The sequence below is a fragment of the Ictalurus furcatus genome, chromosome 24 (genome assembly GCF_023375685.1).
Source record: "Ictalurus furcatus strain D&B chromosome 24, Billie_1.0, whole genome shotgun sequence".
NCBI lineage: Eukaryota > Metazoa > Chordata > Actinopteri > Siluriformes > Ictaluridae > Ictalurus > Ictalurus furcatus.
In genome coordinates this window covers 18275573-18299305 of record NC_071278.1, presented here as the reverse complement: position 1 = coordinate 18299305, position 23733 = coordinate 18275573, and the positions used below count along the sequence as shown (strand labels likewise).

Here is a 23733-nt window from a genome sequence, read left to right as displayed (position 1 = left end):
GCTTTTCACGAAGTATAAAGCAGACACTGCATTAACTTTATTCATGACTTAACCTGTTGTACGATTTTACATACCACTTCAATAATGTGCCTGTCTTCGCTCCTCTCTCGATGAAGGCTTTAATTATGTATCTCTTTCACAGCACAAGCACAGGAGTCTGTGTGGAATTTTTTTTTTTTAAGTGCTGTGGTTGTTTAAAAGGGATTTAAAAGGAAGTTTATAGAATGTAAAGAGGGTCCCACGGCCTATGGTGTGAATGTGAATGGGTCCTGTTTGGTGAAAATGTTGGTACATTTTCTTGGTACAAGCTCTGTATTGTGAAGGTACATCCATTATTTAATATCACGATATAATATAATATTGTTATCATTTGCATCCTAGTGAATTGAGTGCATTTTATTTGATTTATTATTTTTTTTTTTTTGTAAATATGTATTACTGCATTTGTTTTGTATCATCATAATCTTTTAAAATGTCATTTGCCAATTAAATATTGCAGTCATGCTGGACTTATCAGAAGAGCTCGTGTGTGTTTTGTACATCTGTTAGTACACATCTATTAGTACTCATTACATAAAAAGAAATCTGTGCATATAAAGAACCCACTCTAGATCAGTCATAGTAAAAGGATCACTGTATTTGAAGAGACTTGTTGCCAAGGACAGCAAATAGAAATTCTGGTACTGTTCTTGGAAAAAAACCCAAAAAAACAAACAAACACCTTTTGCATGTTTCACAGGTAGTAAACTACTTTTGATTTTGTGAGACGTGTACTTCCAAAGTCAGACACAGCATGAAAGTGTCCTCTTATCTGCTTCCACAATGCAAAAACAAGACCGCAACATTATGCTGTAGAAATTTTTACCATGTCTACGCTAATGCAGCAGCATCATTCATCAGTATGTGCTATTATGGCAGTATTCTACTGCTCAGTGCTTGTTTGAATGTTGTGGGCAGTGATGTGTTTCTGGCATTACTGTTTTCCATTAAAAAGCAGGGCATAAAAAGGCAACTTATTCCCCATGGTACCAAATCCATCCTCTTCAGTACATTCAGAGAATGGCTTTACCATTTTATAAAAATCCTGTGGTTGTAGGATCAAATTACAGAAAGAAAAATCACTGAATCTCAATAGTTACTGCATATGTTTTATTATATCCAGGATACTGATATGCCACAGAGGGAATTTTGCTATTTGCCATCTTTAAGAGAGCATCATGTTTGCAAATGCTATCACCGGAGGTGCTATGAAGGGAGAGGTACGGGACGAGTCCCTAATTAGATTGGGAGCCTAGGGAACTTAAAATTGTCTAGAAGATGAAAATTCTCCTGGGGGGTGGGGGGGTGGTGGTGGTGGGTCACCAGGATTACTATTGGCCCCCCTGGCCATCACAGTTCCACAAACTGTACGTATATTGCTTTGCTTTTTTTTGTTTGTTTGTTTTTTGTGAACAGTGCATACGTTTCAGTCCCTCCAGGATTTCGCAATTTTGCGGTCATAGAGATTAACATAAAACCAAGTACATGCGACAACATTCTGAGGAGCTTGCAATTATTTAAAATGACCACAGGTTTCCCACGGGTTTGCGCCAAGATGCGTCATGTGACGTCATCACAACGCGCATTCAGCCAAAGCTCTCTGATTCACGTGCGTCGAACGTGACTACAGCTAAAAGGTCTCATCTACAAACAAACGTCGCTGCGAAAGACCGCGCAAAACAATGCTGTGCAACCGCAAATTTTGCCAATTCGAGTAGTTTTCCGCAAAAAAAAGCACAAAAAACTCCGCAAATTGCATCGCAGACTTCGAAAAAGGCCGCAGCAAAATCAAGCATTTTTGGCTGCAACAATCACAAAAGAATGCAACGAAATCCTGCGATTCATAGTGATGATCTTGACGATGTTCTTATGTGTCTTATGTTTATTCTGATGCTGTTCTGGTGACTTATATTCCGAGTCACTACAAGCCTGACGGAACACGAGGCCGTTTTCGTGAAAAGACGATCTGTTCACGAGTACACCGTTCAGATAAGGCATATGCAAATTATTTAACTCATTTGATGACTCATTTTACTTGAGTTGCATAAAACAATGTGCAGTTAAAATCCGGTCAATTACATTTTTCAGTTTTCGGCCGTTCACAGAAAACACTGCACGCAATCTCCATAATAATTTCAATCCTCACCATTTTGTCCTCAATGCCTACCAATGCCTTCTGTTACACCAAAACATGACAATACATGTAACACTGACCTACATACAGATTCTGCAGATGACCATCAGCGTATGATGACAGGCCTGGACACCAGATGGCCTGACTCAATGCGGAATATTTTAGGAGTCTGTATAATGTGTTATTTCAGGAATGAATTACACTAGAAAATGTATTAGTAGGAGGGTTACAACGGTCAGTCGTTTCTGATGATCCAGGACCTTGAGACAAACTGTTTTTAAAGTGACCCAAAGCATAACCAGAGTGAAGACTATGATGAGTTTTGGTATCATCCAGGCACAATTTAATTTGGTTTATTCCTGACAGACACATTTTTCCCCTTCGTGCGTCGTGCTTCACACAATGAACATTTATCTCATTGATAAAGTGAAAACATTATATAAAACAGAGATACAGTAAAGTACCTCATGGAGATCTTATTGAAATCGTTCCACACAAGTGTCATCCCTTGATCAGACAGCCAGGATAATATAAACTCTTAAGTCATGCAAAGAACAGGGCCATCTGTCATCCAAACCTATCATCATACAATGATGGTCAAAAATCATCAGCAAAATGCAATTAAATGTGTATCAAGTGCTGGCATACTTATATTACTGTCCTTACTGGCAAGCCTACTAGGTAGAACAGTAAGAATTGATAGATTTGTTTTATTGTGTTGAAATGTCGATGTGTCAGATGTGTTAGTGTACATCACCGCAGAACTCTAACCAGGAGCGTCACTGCAGGGGGAAAAATAGTGGAACTTATTATTGAGGGCTCCTAAGTGGAAGACACCCACAAGGGGTCTGAGCTAATATCTAAGCGTTTTTAGAGACAGAAAGGGGGCCAACAGAGACTCCATCTGCACAGGAACTAGAAATGTGTGGAACGACCCCCAGCTTCAATATTCCGGCAGTCAAATCGATAGACAGCTGAGGTAATGTAAAATGGCTGAACATTGTCAGAGGTTGTGGATATCCTGCCACATAATACTGTGTACAGTTCATGCTAATATTAAAAGCGTAAGCGTGGCACAGTTGCGTATAAGGTAGTGTTGTCTTACAGCTCTGGGGTCCGCTGTTTAAGCTCATATTACTGTCTGTGCAGAGTTTCACACGTTCTCCTGGTGTCTGCATGGGTTTCCTCTGGGTTATGTAGTTTCCTCCAACCTCCCAAAAAACATGCCAGGAAGTGAACTGGCTATGCTACATTGCCTGTAGATATGAATAAGTGTGTGCCTGGATCTCCTCCTGAATGGATTCCCATTTTGTGCCATGAGTTCTCAGGACAGGCTCAAGATCCACTGTGACCCTGACCAGAATAAAAAAAAAATCACTTACTGACAACGAATGAATGATTCAAACCATAAGCAATCCTAAAATCCATCTATACGCATCATGCACACTGTTAGTGCAGGATAACTGCTACTAGATTTCGCACAGATTTTCGTGATTGTTGCGGCCAAAAATGTTTGATTTGCTGCGGCTTTATTAAAAAGTTGCGATACAATTTACTGAGTTTTTTTTTGTTTGTTTTTGTGCTTTTTTGCGGAATAATACTTGAATTGGCGGATTGCACAAAATTGTTTATCAAGGCCGTTCGAAGTGATGTTTGTTGGTAAAGGAAACCATTTTGGCTGAACTCACATTCGACGCACGTGAATCGAAGAGGGCTTTGGATAAACGCGCATTGTGATGACGTCACATGACGCTTCTTGGCCCGAATCTGCAGAAACTCTCGGGCCATTTCGAAAAATTACAAGCGCCTCAGAATACTGCAGAATTTCCTTGACTTCGCGTTAATTTCTGCGATCGTAAAATCCTGCAGGGACTGCGCTACACCTCGAATAAAGCTCAATTTACTATACAGTGTGTTCTGTGATAATTTGCCTGCCACTCTTCTGTCAATTCAGAAAGCCCCCCCTCTTGCACTAGCACCCAGACAGCACATGGCTGTGTTTTGGAGGCTTTGTAGGGAATGAATGAAGGTAAGTTTGTATTACTTTCTCGATTGTTGGTTTTTTAAAACAGCTAGATTTCAATTAAATCACTAGAAGTGCTGACTATAGTGTATCTTTAGACAAATGTTTATACTAACATATATATATATCATTATATTATCAAATAAGCTATTGACTGGACACTTTATAATGATATGCCTGTTGAAAAGCACTGCAAATATAGTGGTTCCATGCCATACACACACCTTCTCTATCCAGTACGTGTTTCGTGTCGTTTCGCCCTCCCTTCCACGGCATTTCGTCATTGTTTTGAACATTTTTTAAGCATTTTTTTTTTCTCTGTGCTTGCATGCAAAAACCGTACCATTGAGTAGTCCATGTGGATGCATGCGATTTGAGACTCACCCTAAACAGTACGCCAGGGTTACATCCGGGAACTCTCCAGTATACCCTCGCGCACGAGGTTTTGAATAACACTAGCAATAAGGTCGGGATCCGTGGAGCGCGGTCTGGTTGGAAAGCGGCCCATATTTCAGGAGGGAAGATGATGCGAGGAGGAGAGGAGAGCTGCAAGACGCGGAGGCGTGTACGCTGCTAGCCAATAGGAGCGCAGATCCCGGCACATGTTTACAGCGCGCGCTCCGCCGGTAGAGGCTGCAGGCTCGGGGAAGGAAGACCGGCACGGAACGGAGTTGCACTCGATTCATTCCGGATTTAGGCGACAGGCATCGGGGCTGCTGCTCGGTGTCTTGGTGAAAGCGTTTTATTCAGGGGTCCTAACTCGGTTCTTTATATATAATCAGTTTCCGGGTTTGCGTTGTTGAATTTCTACGAGGTGTTCCGTCCGAGGCGCGCGCGCCGTGCCGTGTTTTGTGCACGCCTCCGCGAGGAAAACAAACAACCCGACTGAAAAAAAGGTCCTCGCCGGTCGGACAGCGAGAGATCCGTGTGTCCGACCTACATGTAGCATGATATCTAAGCTTTGTTTAGGCGATTAAATATGCATTTTTTTGACATCCTGATTAAACGGTGGAACGCGCGCGACGGAGCCTGAAATGTCTGAGAATGCATTATCGGGCTTGTTACGCATTTGCAGAGCTCGCGCCGTTACAGGTCTGTCATTTTGATTTCGACGTTTTTCATTTGTAAAGGACGGGGGTTTGTTTTGTTTTGTTTTGTTTTGTTTTGTTTTGTTTTTTTGTTTGGAGATTTTAGAAATCCGTGTTCGATCGAGTCATGCACGCCCGGCGCCTGGTGAAGCGCTCACTGATCGGCAGCCGCGTGTACGCGCCCGGCTCGGGAGCGGCGGCGGGGGAGGCGGGAGAGCGCGAGAACAGAGACGCACCGGTACCGAGCGGACACCCAGAGGAAGAAGCTGTCAAAGGAGCAAGGAAGCCGAGCTTGAAGGTGTGTGTGTGTGTGTGTGTGCGCGCGCGCGCGTGCGCTGCAGAACCGAGCTTGCTTTTGTTTTTGTTTTTGTTTTTGTTTTGAAGCCCATCGCCTGCTATGTCGGTCATCAGCATCATAATCACCGGCTCTGCTGAACACTAACAGTGAGCGTGCATGTTGTTTACAGTGCACGGAGCTGTTAAATGCGCGTTAGATGTTCAGATCACATGCATGCTTCATGCATAATGTGTAATACGTGCATAATATGAAACCTGGTTATTGCAGCACGGACATGCGCGTTGTTTTTGTTTGACCTGTTGTGGCGCATAAGCATGGCGAAACTAACCCGCTCTGCAGCATTCTGCACACTGGCGGAAGCGAGAGAGAGAGAGAGAGAGAGAGAGAGCGAGCGCGAGCGCGAGTGTGTATGTGCATGTATTGGTTCATGATAACCTCCTTTCTGTCCTCCCTCCTCCCTCCCTAACCGGCTGTTTATGTATTTCTTTATTGGCCGATACTCCTATCTAATCCATTGTTGCTGCATTCTGCATGCACTGTGGCCATGGTTTAATCACCTGTTTACAATAAATTAACCATGGCTACAAAAAAAACATGGCCAAGTTATCCATTATCTGTAGTTCATTATTCACTCTGGATAAGATGGTGCTTCATTTTGACTTGATATCTAAACAAAGCTTTTTTTTTTTTCTTCAATTACCTCACTTCAATGACGTCAGTCAGCTTCAATTAGAAGTTTCATAAAAACACAGATGATGAAAATATCCAAATAAAAATAGCTTCCAGCAGAACAGGACAGCAACATAAGCTGTTGTGCATCTGTCCGTGACTGAAAGAGGTTTTCAAATTTATTGGTTGATCTGGAAGAATGGACGTGCCTACGGTATACGTGGTGTTTGTGTATTATTGTCTGGGCGGTATTGTTCCACCCGGAGCGAAGCAGCGATTTAGTGTTAAGTAGTAAGATATTTGCGCAGGCCTTGCATTCAAGTGCGACTATCTGCGTTACGTCTCGTTCAGAGGGCCAAAAAAGTTCAAGTGCAAACAAGGAGGGTGTGTTTGGAGGATATGAAGCTCAGGTGGGGCAGATCACCGCTGAGCACTTGGCGAAATAAAGTTTCTCAGACGGGACAAGTGTTGACTCTGTGGTCCTTGGCACGGTGCCAGGATTCCTAATGGTGCCCTATTCAGCTTGAGGGAATGCCACTTGTTGACTTGTTTTAGGGAGGGGCTTTATAAGCATGAGCCCTGAGGACAAAGACTGGACAAAGAAGGTTTTCTTCTATCCATTTCTCTAATGTTATTTAATGGTTCGAGTGCAGTGACGCTTTCTGTGGCACTGTGTGATACAGGGTGCCGTCCCTGTATCACGGTGTCCTGCATAGATTCGCTCATGATTGATGACTGATCGTTCTGAGACATGCAGTAGAGGTGCTCTTGGTGTTTGCTACAGTCCTTGAAGTGCTTTTAAAGCCTGATTAACTATAGATCGTAACCCAGGACACGGCTCGACTCAGGAGGAGAAATAGACGTCTAGCTGCAAGTTTCAAGTGGTTCTTTGTTTTAGCGGAGCATGAGCAGGGAACATGGCGATCACTGACTGGGGGTAAATCTGTTTTTCCCCCTAGTGAAGTGTAATACAGTAGCTGTGCAGCATGTGAGCTCCTATACAGTAAGCACAGATACAAGGCACAGAGTGGGGGATGTTTTCCTTGTGTTTAATCCAATCAAATAATGGAACCCTCGTGCTGCTCTCCAATCCAATTAATTTGATAGAATTATGATATGTTTAATTTGATTGAAACCCCCAAAGAGTTTGGAGGAACGCGATGTGTCCGTGCACACGGCCTTATGAATTGCTTAATTTAAAAATAAACTGATTATAACCCATAGGCATGTTTGTTTCACAGAGCATGTCACCCTGAGAATAGCTGCTAAAAGCACACATGTCCATCAGACTGAGGTAATAGATATGTAATGTACTAAATACAACGTACTGAAATTAAATGTGAATATGAACAATACTTTGGAATACTGTTCAAGGCGTACAAGACTAAGAGGCAGGACGGCATACGAAAGGTCATGACATTATTGAGTATCATTGTGCCAAATCTGTGAAGGGTGAAGGATAATTTATTCAGATGTGAAACATATGAATGTACAATATAATGTCGGTTTCTGGCAACATAATTCTTCTAACTATGTGCAGTAGAGTAATCCGCCTGTTTTTAAACTTAGAATAGAAATAACAGTGGAATGTGTATGATGAACAGGGCGAAGTAAAGCTGATTGTGACAGTAAGCAGGTTTCTAGACAGACGCTGCTAAAGGAATGGCTGTTTATAACACTTATGAAAGTGATACAGAAAAACAGGAACTAACTTGTTTCAGGGATGTTGCACAACATTAAATGTAACTATAAATGTATAAAAATTGTCAGCACTGACAAATTGCAGTGGTATAAGAGGAATGAAACACTTTGGGATGTTCTAAAATAGGAAAATAGTGAACTTGAGGGTGGTAACAGTAACTCCACTGTTAAACTTGACTGTAACACTGTGCCGTTGTTGATTATTTTTTCCCCATAATGGCATATCTCAAAGTGTTGTATTCTTTAAATCATACTCTTTTTAAATGTTGTTGGTTTGGCCAGAGATATAATAACTTCACTATTACTCACTGATTAAATGTTAAAATCTTATGTTCGTACCAGTTGTTTCATTTTCCCTCCTCTTCTTTTCTGAATACCTCCATTTTCGTAAATATCGAACATAAACCTTTCAGAATTGTTTTTCATAATAAAGCTGCATTCATTTGTTATGCTATTATTATAGCTGTTAGATGTTATCATGGCTCGTGACATTTTTGCCGTGCATGCGTTTGACCCAACCTCAACGAGGAACTTGCTTGGTTTAATTATAGAAAATAACGTGCCATATGATGGGAAACTGTTGTACATTAATAAAGCAGTTTGTTGCAGTTTCATGTGATTAGTTGCCTTGTTTCTGTGTGATGATTTCGGTTGTTGTTAATCGTGTGGAGTTAACTTAGTCCACGTTAATCCGGATAAATTTGAAAACGCACCTTTTTTTTTGTCTCTCTACGTTTTGGCTTTCCTGGCCACACCGAGATGGTGTTTTTGTCCAGCGGGAACGGAGCTTTTCGAAAAGGCTTTCCCGAGTGGATACATTTGAAAACAGTTTTCACGTTGTAGTGTGGACCGAGAAAATGCAGATATTCAAAATTGATGCTGTATTTTTAGTCACGTGACGCAGTCCCATTCAATTCAAAATAAACAGAGATCGACCGATAATCGGTTTCACCGATATTTTTCCTGATATTTAAGCATTTTTCCATAATCGGATATTGGTTTTGTAGTATCGGATCTACCGATGAATGGTGCCATCTTGTGGACATTTTGAGAAATGTGTGCAGTTCTTTTTTTTTTTAGATTTATTAGAATTATTATTATTTTTTTAAATTTTCTGTTGGTTTACCTCATTGAAGCTTTTATTAAAAAAAAAAAAAAAGACACTTTAGTAACAGAGCACTTATTTTTTGCACTCTTCAGACCCCTCTATGTATTGGTGTATAAATAAGAGTTGTTTTTGTTTTGTATGCAAGGAGGAAGTTGAAATTGACAAAGTTGTTGTAAATAAACCGGTTTGTTCGGTTCTTAGTTCAACAACAACGTTGCTATCATTGTGTTAAAAACGGAAGTAAAACAATGAATAAATATCATCGTTTTTAGATGTTTTGATCTGGCATTTTTAGTAAAGGTTGAGATCGCCGGTGTAGACTGAGAGCATTTTAAAATGACAATGCGGCTTTCCGATCTGTCTGGATTAATGTGGTGTTTGGTTTTTGTCACCTTTAATGGTTAGAGATGGAAAAGTCGTAGTGAATCCAAATAAAAGAAAACGTTGCACAGAACAATCACAGAAAATCAGGTTCATTTTACAAGTCATCTGCAAAAATCTTTCATGTGCTCAGCTTTCATTTTTTTTTATATAATTTTTTTTTTTTGTTCTCTGCATTTTGGCCTCCCATTAACGCGAAAACATTGTTTTGGGGTCACTGATAATGAAGCATTTTGAAAACACCCTCAAAGGTGAAAAAAAAAAAAAAACCCTCCATTTTCACTGATTTCCTGTGGACGGGAAAAATGTATGTTTTCTTGAAAACCCCGATGTCACACCCGTTGCAGATATGCATTATGTTATGAATACTAGTGCTTTGTTTGTAAAGTTTGGTTGTCAGTTCATGGTCTGTAATTTCTTATTTGATGATTAAATGTCTCTTAGTTTTTTTTCTTACTCCTTTGCATTATCACCACCTACTGGGCTGGTGTGCTTATTGTTTTTTGTGTCTTCACGTGGATGGGGTTATTCTTGAAAATGCTGTTCATGTGGACAGAAATCTTTGAATATAGAGGGGTCAGATATCCGTATACACGTGGACTTAATGCTTGCGTTATACGCACAGAGTAATTGAATACCTGGCTAGTGGCAGATGATAATCAGTATGCTGTGTTGTTTGTACTGAGCATCTCTTCAGCATGTTGTAGTCGAGATGAATTGTAGTGATGTAGAGATATATATAGCATACGAGTACAGCATGAATGGAGGAGAGCAGACCTGTTCGTCTGCGTATAAACATGGCCACCAGGGATTTTCTGTGCAATAGAGGAAGTGCTAGTGCAAACGGCTTGAATCTTCCTGTGTGAGATGTACAGAGATCTGCACATATCCTCTACACCAGGGTGTCCAGTCTTTGTAGATAAGACTACACACTCCTTCTCCTCACCATACAAACTGAACGGAAACATCTTGATCCAGCTTGTGGCGCCAGTCTGGATATGGATGCAGTTATTAAATACGAACAGGAAAATCGTTGTTGTGTGTCTGTGTCGGTTTCATATTTGCAAACAGACTGCAGGAGGTATTGCATGCTGCCATTGATGTAAATAAGACTCTTTTGATCCTTGGCACCAGTCAGAGGTGAGAATGCTTATGTGCCTTTTTCCACTGCTCAAAGTACCAGACATTTTGTTACCAGAGAACTGGAAATATGCTTTTTCATTGGCCACCAGTCTAGTACCAAAGCTTCCAGGTTTTTTGCATGGTTTTTGGTAACTGGTGAAGGTACTCAGAGGTGGAACTGGCACAACTGTACCTTCCTGATTGACTGTGTGTAATCTGATACGAAAAGGTTATTAGGAATAAACAGATAATGTGGATTCCTGTTTTTTTTTTTTCCCCACTGCCTTACTGAACTTCAAGATGATAACATGTCTATACAAACTGGCCCGCAATTCACAAAAGTGCTTGTGAATTTATTTGTAGCGCCACTGCTTCATATTGCCTACACAGAGCATGCATTGTGCACAGCGTAGGATCTATCTGCTTCATCGTTCTTCATCTTTATTAATTGAAAATCTTATTATAAAGAAATGCCAATGAAAGGACCCTATTTTGACTTGCAGCAGCACTGTAACTTTGTCCCAGCTTTGTAGTAGATTGACACGAAAAAAAAAAACTAAAGAACCCTGAAGTAAATCTTGCCAGAAATTTCCACAGGGTGCTTATTCGAGACCATTTATGAACTCGTGTAACTGAGGTTGAATAGAGTTGAATGTAATTATAGTCTTCAAATTGCTATTTGTTATTATAATTTGTGCAAATTGTTTTTTTTTTTTTCCCAGTGGTTCCAGGATATAGTGGTTGGATTCATATAAAAAATAAAATCAATCAAAGAAACAAACAACAACAACAACAAAAATCATATTTTAGGTTAGGCCACTCCCACTTCCAGTTCATATCTGAATGCAGATACAGATTGACCTCTAGTGTAAAGCATTACGCAACACCAAACACTCAGACAAACACTGGCGTTGTGTTGATGTTTGTGTTCTCAGAAGCCTCATTTTACTGTTTTATTTCTCAGCCTGCATACATTTGTAATGTCTAAAAATAATAATAATAATAATAATAATTTAACATACGTGCACGATCAAGCATTTTTACTGCCAAACAGAAAAACTTTCTGATGATCTGATTGTCTGACTTCATAGAGGTTTCTACCGAATCAGTACCATCCTTACAATGTTAGTTGTGTTTAGTCATATTTAAATCATATTTATTATCAACAATTAGTTGATTAGTCGTTGTGCAGATTCTCGCTTTTACTGTCATCGTGTTGACCGTTCCGTTCGTCGGTGGGAAATCGTCCGGTTCTGGTTTTTACACATATATGGGGGGGCGGGGGGGACGGGGGGACCGACAGTTGTAGAAGAATGTTTTTCCTGCGATCAGTGGGCTGTGTTTGTGTGTTTCCTCTTGGCAGAGTTTGTGTAACGGCGGGCAGCGTGACGTGCCAGCACAGGGTCAGAACGGTGGCACACAGAAAAGCGAGAATACAAACGGGGTGGAGGAGCTGCGGGCGCCAGAGCACAGACGAGCAGGCCGGACGCTAGACATGGAGAAGGACAACACGCGGTCTGTGTCGCTGCTCGAGCAGAAACGCAAAGTCGTCTCGTCCAGCATCGACGTACCACATGCCAGGTAGGACTGCAGTACATAAGCAGCGACACACACTGGCGGAAATAAAAAACTGTCAGTGACAAGCTGGTGTGAGTGTGTGTGTGTGTGTGTGTGTGTGTGTGTGTGTGTGTGTGTGTAGGTGGTGTTGTGCTTTATTTCAGCTTTCATCTTCCTAGAGTGTATAAGGTGGATTGAAATATTAGAAATAAGAGACAATATTTGGTTATTATTACTCATGTTATTTGTCCAGTATAAAGACATGTTTTACAGATACAGCAAAGCCACATCTTATGGGGATTTAGGGATTTAAAGAGCTCTCTGGTAGGAATCTGTTACTGCATGGGACTCACAGAATATCAAAGAATCACAGTCTTTAAAATCTTAGACTATACAGTAAACATTATAGTTATTGTACATACAGTATATTATGCATATTGCTTCGGTTTCCAGCAGAAAGATAATCTCTATATTGGTGGCTGAAAATCATCACGAATCCTTATTGCATACATTTTTATAAATACCCACATCTACATCTACCCACATCTCAAGAGACCTCTGAATGACATGTTACTCTATGCGATTATTTTTAGGATGCTCTGTGTGCTGAGACACAGTAGCCTCTGTACTTGGTTTATAATAACAAAATATTATAATCTAGAGGAAATGATGTTATAGAGGATATTCTAAATGCGAATTCCCAGCAGACAGCCCTGTGTTCTAAACAGCACCTCGGTCTAAACATTCAAAACCCAACTTGTGTAACACGAGGGAATCCATCCAGCCATCCATCAATTTTGCATACCGCTTATCCTACACAGGGTCACGGGGCAGCCTGCAGCCTATCTTGGGAATGTGGGGTACAAGGTGGGGGACACCCTGGAAGGTGTCCTCCACACACGGATTCACACGCCACACATAATTCGGAAATTCCGATCAGCCTACAGTGCATGGATTTGGTCTGGTGGAGGAAACTGGAGGACCCGGAGGAAACCTCCGAAGCATGGGGAGAACACGCGAACTCCGTGCGCACACAGGGTGGAAGCGGGATTCGAACCCCCAACCCCGGAGGTGTGAGGCAAACATGCGAACCACTGAATTATTTTGTATTTTACTCCTTAGTTAATAGTTAGACAAGTCGACTCTATTTAATGTACCGGACAACTTTAACGCTCCTCTGAACTAGCATCTACAACAGAGCAGTTATCAATCTCATATCGTTAACTATTTTTAAGCCAAGTGGCCCATTTTCAGACTCTGTGTCTGGCAGGTCAGGCCGCATCATTCCTGCTGTTCACTCCCATGTTTCGTTTGGCTAGCAGTCCATAATAACATGTCATTAAGTTGATGATCTTTCCCAGAGCAATTTTGAAGTGCATTTTGTGGATGTGTGTGTGTGTGTTTGTGTGTGTGTGTGTGTCCCCTGATTCTCAGAACCATTTCAGCTCATTCATTCTGCCATATTCAGAATTTACCAGAGAGGATTTGGCTGTTGCCGGACAGCAGAAATCTTTAAAATATGTATACAGAAGCTGTCGTAGTGTTTCAGACACGGTTTTGGAGGGTTTACAGCACTATATCCCAATTTCCCACATGGGTTATTGTGGTTTTCTGCTGGCGGAAAACATCGAGCAAACACAGATTGAGTAATGAATACTGTGCCTCTCCTGTTTATGTCTTGTTTCTCTTTTTAAACCTCTCTCATGTGTGTGTAGAGATCTCAGTTCTAGAGGACAGAACACTTAGTGCTTCTCACATGGATATTGATAAATGTGTGGTCCTGGACTCTTGAGATTCTATTGTTTTTTGGGGGAAATTACTAGAATTAATGACTGGTTTGAGACGCTTGAAGACTGTTCCAAGTTCACGTCGTCTGATCTCAGGAGTAATTTTCCAGTAGTGGAAGGAATTGAGATGGAACTGAGATTAGAACATCGAGAGGGGTGGGTGCGATCAGGAGAAATTGAAGTGCACTTTGCCCTCTCAGGCTGTGATTAAAAAGACTGTCACACACACACACCCCTGAACATGTGATTGCTTACCCATCAACAGTAACCTAGATGCGAGTGCTTGAACCTCAGCGGGCTGCAGCGTACAGCTACTCGAAGTGTGTTCAATTACAGTGAAATGGAGAAGAATGTGTGGAGGCGGTTCTGCAGGAGCGGGATGAGTCGGAGGTGCACCGTTCAGTCCCTCGTCAGCTTTTTTCAGTCCCTACCGTCGAGCAGAGTGGCTTGGCTCATCAAATTTGTGTACACTCAGTCGGTATAAGCACTCGGACTGCTCTTGCGAAAAGAAATCAATCGCCGTTTTTCTGATGATCTAGTGATCCACACGACCAGCATAAGCATTCTGAGATTGGGACAGCTGACTCCATTTGGCTGCCTCCCCTGCAGAAAGTTTTATCAAACGGTTGTACTAAATTGATGCATGTGAGAATAGGAAAACAGTCGCATTAAGAGTTTATTGTTCCGGCTGTGTTACTGTGTATCGGAGAGCCCGAGGCGTTCAGGATCTGCACTTCCCCGTGTCCTTCCTCTGCAGCACATATGGACTCTGACTGTTCTTTTCATGTTTATGTTTTTTAGCCATAGCAGGAAATAGCCAATTGTAACAAGCTGGTGATCGTACTTGTGGCTCTGCAGCTCTGAAATTTTGACGAATAGCCTTCAGAGGACTAATTGCAAGCAGAGGAAGTGAAGTATGATTTCGAGGGGCGTACCCAGGACCCTGATTATTGTCGAACAGTAAAAACAGCAGCAGGTTGTTGCCAAGTTCAAGGCCTTTCCCAGAAAGTCTTTCAGCTGTGCTTAAAAAAAAAAAAAGTAATTCCGTTTACTTCTTATTCTGACTCACTGCGTGTGTTATTTACTGTACAGTGGAGGGCAAAAGTTTTCACACCGTTAAGACAACATGAAAACGACCGCGATCACATTCCCTTCACTATCACAAGTAAGAAAAATGTTAAGATATTAATTGCAAACAATCAGAATGATATCTGTTCACAGGTTTCTTTTGTTTCTGTTTTTCTATTGAATTTCCCTCATGTTTTGGGTTGTTGTTTTATCGCGGGACACGCCCACATTTCACTCTTAAATGTATGGAATTCTTTTTTTTAAATTTTCTTTTCTTTTCTTTTTTTTTTAACAAATAAATGGAGGTACATTTTCCCTCTTTCCATTCAAAAACATACATGTTAACCATATCCCTGGCATATCAGTTCTAAGCCAGATTTATTCCCATTCTTTATAACATTTCGGCTATCACTCTACCAGAGTCAGTCTTACACTTTGGTATAGAAACTAAGAGACTCCAAAACATATAAGATTCTTGTCTTATTGCGAAATACGCCCACATTTTCATTTTTAACTCACAGGGATTCTTTTGTTTGCAGATAAATTGCAAATGGAGGTACATTTTCCTTCTTTCGTTCAGCTGAATTACTTCCGAAATAAAACCAAACGGATTTTGTGTCCGATCTCTATCCGTTCTTTATTGCATTTCTGTTAGAACTCCACATGAGTCAATCTTACACTACCTTCTTTAAACCAGGTCTAGAGACCAACTGGCGGATAGCAAAACTTAACTTCTTTCCTGCTGATGAAGTTTTGGATTGACGACTTGACAGTTATAAATAAACTGAACTGAAATTGAATTGGACGTTGTTGCAAAATATGTCCACGAATTTATTTTGGAATGTTAAAAAAAAGGTACCCCCTTTTTTTATTTCTATATAAACTTTTTTTTTTTGGTAAACAGCTGTACTTTAATAAGGTTAACCTAAAATGTTGACTGTGTCTCCACAACAACCGGTAATTACTTGGCACTTCCAAATCAGGATCGACCCCCCACCCCCCTCCGCTGTTCCCGCTGTTTCTCGGCACTGTGGTACAATCACGGATAGACTTGAACCAAAACCTTCTGAATCTTTTTATAGCAAGTTTTGTTTCTCCTTTTTAACCTATAAAGCTTAATAGCAAACTAAAGTCAATTAATAAAAAAATAAATAAATAAATACTGAGAAGATAGTAGTTCAAAAACCGAAGATGGAAAGTTTTTAAGTAATTGTAATTGGTTAATAAATATAAGTATCATGTTATCACTTGAGGGGAATTATACTATTTATATATCCTAGTATAATAATTAATGAATAAATTATTTGTTTTGTTTTCACTGCAATTTAGAGTACAAGCTCTAACTCAATTACAGTGTCATGAAAAACAACAACAACAACAACAGCAAGAGTAATTGCTTGGCTCAGTTCCCAATCAGTATCTGTAGGGTGCATATCAGATGGACTTCCCCCAAAATCCCCTTTGCTGATCCTGCTGTTTTTCAGCACCAGGGCAAAAATCAGGGAAATAATTCAACTAAAATACCACAGTTCATTCCAGCTCAGACAATAACAGCATTATGGCTAGGGTTTTGCCTTTTTCTTTTCTGTTTTTCTCTTTGCTGACTCGGTAGTGGGGCGTATAGAGTTAAGAGCGAGGGTAAAACGGTCAGGAAAAAGGAAAGCTCAGGCCGAGCAGTGTGCTTTTTTAGAAGAGCAGCTCAGTGTGTGTGCCAAAGAAAATAATTCCCCTGCAAGAGGGACAGGGCTTGGAGCATAACTTTAGGAAACATGTGATTAGCATCTGAAAAGCACCTCTTTTTCTGCACCCTGGAGATGTCGCAACACAGTCCAGCTCACTCACAGTAACGGCTCTCGGGACTCTTATCAGATTGGATGCAGTCCCTTTTTTCTCAACTAACCTCCCTGAATCGCACCTTGATTCGAAATAGTTTTAAACCTGTATCAGATTGGCGCAACGAGCAAGAAGAGCTAAAAATAGACAGCACAATCGCAGAAAGTAAATGGACGCATTGTGTGTTTAATATAGTGGCAGTGGGCTGAGAAACTGAGTGTCGACACCTGCGCTATGACAACACGGTTATTTACACAATGAGTACACGAACTACAAGTGAACTACTAAACGTGCAGTGAAAAGTATTGGTGTTGGTACATAAGTTTTTTTTTTAAACTTCAATTTACACTATTATTTTAATTTATAATATATACTATTTATATTATCTATCATGATGTAGACTTTGATTTTAAACAAGATGACCATCTCAGTCCCAGGTTTCGTGTAACATGTCAGACAATAGTGGCCCCGTTACATTAAATTAAGTAGGTTTTTAAAATAAATTGCACGTGTAAGAGTAGATTTTTTACCTTCAGTACAGAAACGTACTTACAGTGGACTCCGCAAGCACTGAATAGGAAGTCATTTGGGATTTACACAATTTGCATTGTTGAGGCATAAATAAATAAATTTTCCTTCCTAAATATGTGCTGATGGCACTGTGTTGATGATCTTTTGCACTTTCTGTAATAGTAATGTTTTTAGACTAAATGGGAGAAATGTTGGCGTTACTGTTAGCCATTGTTGAATCAATTCTAAGTTCTGAATTTCCCCCCTCACTGTTAACAATGCCGTTTCATTTCTATCTTCACACAGTCGTGTAATCTTGGTGAGGTGCAGTGTGTTCGCGAAGCATTTGGAGATTTGATATTGTCATGAGGTTAGAAAGATTCTAAAGGGGGAACTTGATTTGAAACTATTTTGTAAGTTTCATAACTATTTATATACAGCTAGCAGCGGCTCGTGACTGTAGATTGTGGTGGAGCGGGATATTATTAATGTACAGCGGCGCTGATATCATTAACCGGGGTCACCAACACGATTTCTGAAAAGATGTGACACTAGCTTAAAGAATTTAGCGTTAACAGTATATCGTACAATAGAAATGGTTCTGTACATTATAGACACAGTGTCTGTAGTTACTTTGCCTTTGGCAAATGTCATTTTGATTATTTGTTATAAAACATGACGTTATAAAACACAGATTACTTTTAAAAAATTAGATTCCCGGACCTCTATTAGCGCTTGTTGCAGTTCTCATTTTTAAACACTAGGTGTAATAATAATTCTATGGATTTAAATGGGGCAGTGAGCATGCTGCCCCACGATTGTGCAACATCTAGAAAAGGCAAGCGAATCAATGGAACCTCAGCTTATATCTGTCAAATAGAAACTTTAAAAAAAAATAAAATTTTTTTTAAATTGGTCAGTCGAAAGAGGTGATTAATATTTCAACAGAATTTTAAATGTATGGAGTTGTAAATGAGGACTTTAGGAATAATGATATTTTTTGTCTGTACAGGATTTCGTGAAGTTTTTTTGTAATTGTTGCGGCCAAAAATGCTTGATTTTGCGGCGGCTTTTTCGAAATTTGCGATGCAATTTGCAGACTTTTTTTTTTGCAGAAAACTTGAATTGGTGAAATTGCAATTGCACTAAATTGTTTTGCACGGTCGTTCTCAGTAATGTTTGTTGGTAAATGAGACCTTTTAGCTGTACTTGTGTTTGACGCACGTGAACAGACTGAATACACGTTGTGATGACGTCACATGATGCGTCTTGGCCTAAATCTACTGAAAATCTACTGAAAATCTGTGGTAACTTTGAAAAATCGCAAGCTCCTCCGATTATCGCAGCTTCTGCTTGATTTTGCGTTCATTTCTGCGATCGCGAAATCGTGAAATCCTGGAGGGGCTGATGTTTGTTTTACACCTATTATGGACGAGCCACCACTGCATACAGCACATCACCAAATACGTTGAAGCTGCCTCGTTGTTTGGTAAAAAGTTGATTTAAAGTATCGTAATAAATAATCTACAGGCACAAGAAATTGTAGATCGATTGTCATATAACATACACAAACATAACAAAACCCTCTGCTGCTTGGATGTTGTGTTTGCTCCATTGCATGATGAACATGTACTCTAGCGTACATGATTTCTTACAGTCAGTAAGCCACATATAGATATTAGGTCTCTAATAAGGTTTATAACACAGATCAGGTACCGGGTACTGCCCTTCGGCTACATTTGTACTCTCCTAATGTGATGCACAGATATCCTGTGTAACCGAATACACGGTTAGCAGATGACCAGCAAAGTTAATAAGGCTGGGTAACAAGATTTAAGTCCAAGTCTGCATATATAGTCGTGAGAAAAGTTTGGGAACTCTTTAGAATCTGTGTGCTGAGCCACTCAGACCTCATATCATGATATGATGTGTATTGTTTGGCTCGATGGCTAAGACAACTCAACATACTAAGGGCGTTTTCACACCTGGTTCGTTTGGGGCATTTGTTTCGGAACCTGGTGCATTTTCTCCCTTGGTTTGGTTCGTTTAGACGTATGTGAACACTGCAATCACACTCAGATCCACACCAAAACAATTGCAGACGAACTCTGGAGCGGATTGCTTGTGGTGCGAAAGCAGTCCGACCCAACGGACCAACGAACCAACCTGTTTAGCAATGCTTAATAAAAAAAGTGTTTGATTTGCTAATGGCTCGCAACACGAATCGTGGTTTAACTTGGACCAAAGACGAGGTAAAATGCCTCATTGAAATGTGGTCTGATATTATAATATGAGCATATTTCCGAACAGCTTTCAAAAACGCATAAATACACTGAGGTTTGCAAGGTGTTAAGCGAGGATCTCAGTGAGACGGGGTTTAATTCCTCTGTGGAACATATCAATTAGATAAATTATCTAAAAAAAAAACAACCACACAGCTAAAAAGAAATAATCTCGCAGAGCTGCTGTCTATCCCCCTTGATGGATGACCGCTATGGGCGGAACCCCAGAACGTAAACAGGCGCGCTCTGACAAATGAGAGGACCGTTTACTCACATGTGACTTGTATAAACACATTTTGGTGCACTTTGAAATGTTGCCTCGTGAAAGCAAACCGAGCCAAGGAGAAAATACAACATGTAACAATTTAAGTCCCTGTTTTCGGAACAAATCACAGATCTACAGATCAGAAAAAGCCTTCTGGGAAATATTACATTTTTTACATTGGTTAAAAGGTGTTGGTTCATGTTCTATAACAGCCGCTCTGACTGCAGTTCCGGCTGCAAGACGGATCACAGGTTTATATTAACACGCTGTAATGTGTTCTAATACATCATCGTTTCTGCAGTCATGACTTACACAGGGATTTGTATGGCAGACGCTCCACCTAGACTACTGTAATGGTTTAATTTTCTCTCAGGAGATGTTTCTGTAGCGCATTTTGGAAGGAGTATCCAGTGTCAGCACTTCATCTGAAACCTTAAGTTTTTTTTGGATACTGGATAGTCAGTAACTCGGCTTCATGTCAGGCCGCACGCATCACACCACCCTATTCTTGATTCTTTTCCTATTACCGCACGCATCACTCGGGTTTTATTCCTTACTTATTAAAATGCGCTTTTCTGAAAAAAAGAAATAGAATTCGCCCGTTTGCTGATAACAAGCAGACGAGAAATGAAACAACAGTCTTACTAACGAGGGATGGCGTAATCCTGTTACTACAAATACTTCTATGTTGTGGTTTGGGTTTGAAATATGGATTCATGCTTCTGTGACACGTGTATCCTCACTGAACAAGTAAAAGTAAGGGAATTCATTTTATTTAGTAAATGTACATTGTTATTCAGATCACCATATGAGCATTTGGGTGGGATTTATTTTACACGCTGAGCTGGAGTACTCACCGATTTTTATTTCTGGCACAATCGGAAAGATCATGTTTTTCCTCCACCTCCCCTATAAACATTCCAGCCCCAAATTCCTGCAGTGATCTGATCATTTAAGCGTAACTGCACACTACGGTTTTTATTGTGATTTTCCTACTCACAGCACGCAATTGTATTCGAGTGCTCACCAGGAACAAAATACTTCACGGTATCATAAAAAGATGAATGGTGTGAAAGAGCTTCTCAAACAAATTGTAATCGGTGTCGGCTGAATCATTTGGTCTCCACGCTGTTTTCACTGGAAGCTCGCTTTATATCAACATCTGCCACAGTATCCTGATGATAGTTTTCGGTAAATAAATTCATTAACGTGATCCAATAATGCCGTCGTATCACAAACTGTGTCACAAACATCTGGGGTTTGTAGGAAAAGAAACTTCTAGAAAGTCACTCGGCCCGGGTTAATTTATGACCGTCTGGAGTTTTATCACTCACAGTTTGTGGAGGAGATGTGCAGATGTTTTATTATAGCTGTCACCCTGAGAAACTCGATACTAACACTCCAGAATGGCTTTTTGCATTCTTTGATCGAAAAAATTTCTGGCCCTACTGGTAAGGTACATAAGTGTTGTGTTTTATGTTCAGTTCAATGAAAAATGATCACTACATGCAAAATAGTGTCTTCTGTATATGTATATTATCCCTAATGCACTCTGGTTTGGTAACAAGCAGGCCAAAATGGTGAAATGTGCATGTGTTTTCCTGTTAAAGCAAAACATTTATAATATTTTGCATCATTTATTATTATCATTACAGTTTTGGCAGTGAGTCATGTATGACATGATTCATTGATCGCGGTCACTTTGAAACGCTATTAATTAAAACGGTGGTTTACTGATTAAGTTCTCTGCAGGTGGTTGTTATAATTGTCTGGCGACTCATATTTTTTCTCATTATCACGGTTGAGCATGATGAGAATGAAGAATAAAATGGCTCTCCGGACAACACGTACCCAGGCAAGGTGCTAGGACTACACCGATCCGCACAAATCCCTTTTTCTCATCCCTTTTCCCTTTACGTTTGATATCCCGTACTCATTCGATACTGACACTAACTGACCCTCTGTGACAAGACAAGTAATTTCCTGTAGAAACTGGAAAACTGAGGAAACCCAGGGAGTTACAGGGAGAACATGCACAAAACCTCCACACAGATAGTAATCTGGGCTTCTAGAGCCCTTGAAGATACTTTGGCTGTTTATCTGGGTGAACTTCTGACTTCTTTGGTGCAACCCTCTAAAAATGAGGGTTAAAGCTAAGTGTTTTGTTGCTTTGTCCTTGGGAAAGGATCTTGGAAAACCTTAATTGGTTCTACATAGAACTCTGCCACTGAAGGTTTCTCTTTATGATACCATTATCATAGTGAAAACTTCGCCTGGAGGAGAGAAGAGTGAGCAGCCCACAGTGTTGAGCTGGAATTTAACACTTTTGTGTTTTGACATGACAGAAACTCTATCCAGGACTCAAATCCACAAGCAGCTGTTCTCTGAGTTCTTGGGCTCATTTTCATATGGAAGGGGGAAAACTGGGCGGTATATTGAAGATGAAAGTTGTTCTGTAATAAAACTCCTGGTACGTTAGACATATTTCAAAGTGAAAAGGGGATGAAGGTGTATAAAGTCCACTACATCCTCATTAGTGCTGCATTTGCTGTATTAGTGATTTGGAGTGGAAGGTTAACGGTCATTGGCCATATTGGTTTATCTGAACACTTATTAGATTGAATCAGCATGCAAGAGATCAATACTGTTGTCTATTGTACATATAGACCCGATGGTAACATGCACTCAGTATGCACTACATATAATGGGCGGGATTGATCCGCCTGTGCTGGGTTAATCCTACTCCATAACTATTTTTACTATTTTCATGGACTGAGCGCCAGAGGAACACCTTTCAAAAGGTCAAGGTTACCTTCCTGAAAGACATAAAACTCCACAGTCTGCTGAGAACGTATTGCAAATGAAACATATACAACAGAGAGCTGATGCACCAGATGTTGGAGGAAAGCCTGCTGGGATGCCATATGCTTTAAATGTAGCACAGAAGCCTCTGTGCTTCAATCTCACTATATTTCCCATTGTACTCAAGGGTTCAGTGTCATTGAGAAAACCGCCGGCGTCCCTCAGCAACGATGAAATGTCACTTTACTACACTTCTACACTTAGTGTGTCCTATAGTTCTCAGCTGCTGCACAACCCAACAAACAGGTTTCATGTGTTTAGTCAAGGTTGAAATGATGAAATATCTTTATCATGTCAGGGTGTGGCTGTTACCATTTGATAGGTGATTATTTTCCTATAACAGCATGTCCTGAAATGTTTTATTCCTCTTGTATCATAGCAGTTTTCTAACGATTACAATAAAAATTTATATATATATATATATATATATTTCATCCATCTGTTCATCCATGTTTAATGTTGTAGGATGTCTAGGAAAAAATGTAGTTCCTGTTATCACATACGTTATAGCAGCTATAAACAGACGTTCCATCCAGCCTCTATTTTACTCTCTCATGTTACTGAGAAACTGGAATGTGCAACCTCCTTTCTCCCGAGGACTCCTGAGTGTCAGCTCTGGCTGACACTGGAGACTCCTTACATAACTGTTATGCATAACTCCTTTCCATTATTTATGGATTTCAGCTGGTTCCTTGCCTTACCTTACCTTTTAAAACTGCTTAGCGTATTCAACTTAGCGTATATACCTTTTTTTCCCGTGTCATTCCACTTTATTACACATACCTTTATTTATGGACTTTAATGTTGTGAAATCTTTATATTTGCGGAGTTCTCGAGTTAATACTGATGTCTGGTGAAAATTTCCTGTGATTAACCTCATTGGAAATATATTTACTGAAAAAAAAAGTCGATGCGTCCGATGCTTATTTCCCCCCACTGTATACGCTTACACGTTTACCCTCAAAGTGCACCTGAATTAACAAAGGACACATTTAGAGTCCAGTTA

At 40.3% G+C, this 23733-nt stretch overlaps 1 protein-coding gene across 2 annotated transcripts in view; it reads left to right on the top strand.

The window, feature by feature from the left end:
- The first annotated feature begins 4704 nt into the window (after positions 1 to 4704).
- znf704 (zinc finger protein 704) overlaps positions 4705 to 23733 on the top strand; it is a 54763-nt gene continuing 35734 nt past the window's right edge. The window contains exons 1-2 of one of the 2 annotated variants that reach the window (XM_053612988.1): positions 4705 to 5582; positions 11927 to 12144. In XM_053612988.1, coding sequence (XP_053468963.1) covers positions 5412 to 5582; positions 11927 to 12144 — 389 coding nt within the window. In that variant the 5' untranslated portion in view covers positions 4705 to 5411. The remainder of the gene's footprint in view (positions 5583 to 11926; positions 12145 to 23733) is intronic. The other variant, XM_053612987.1, reaches the window with a different exon arrangement.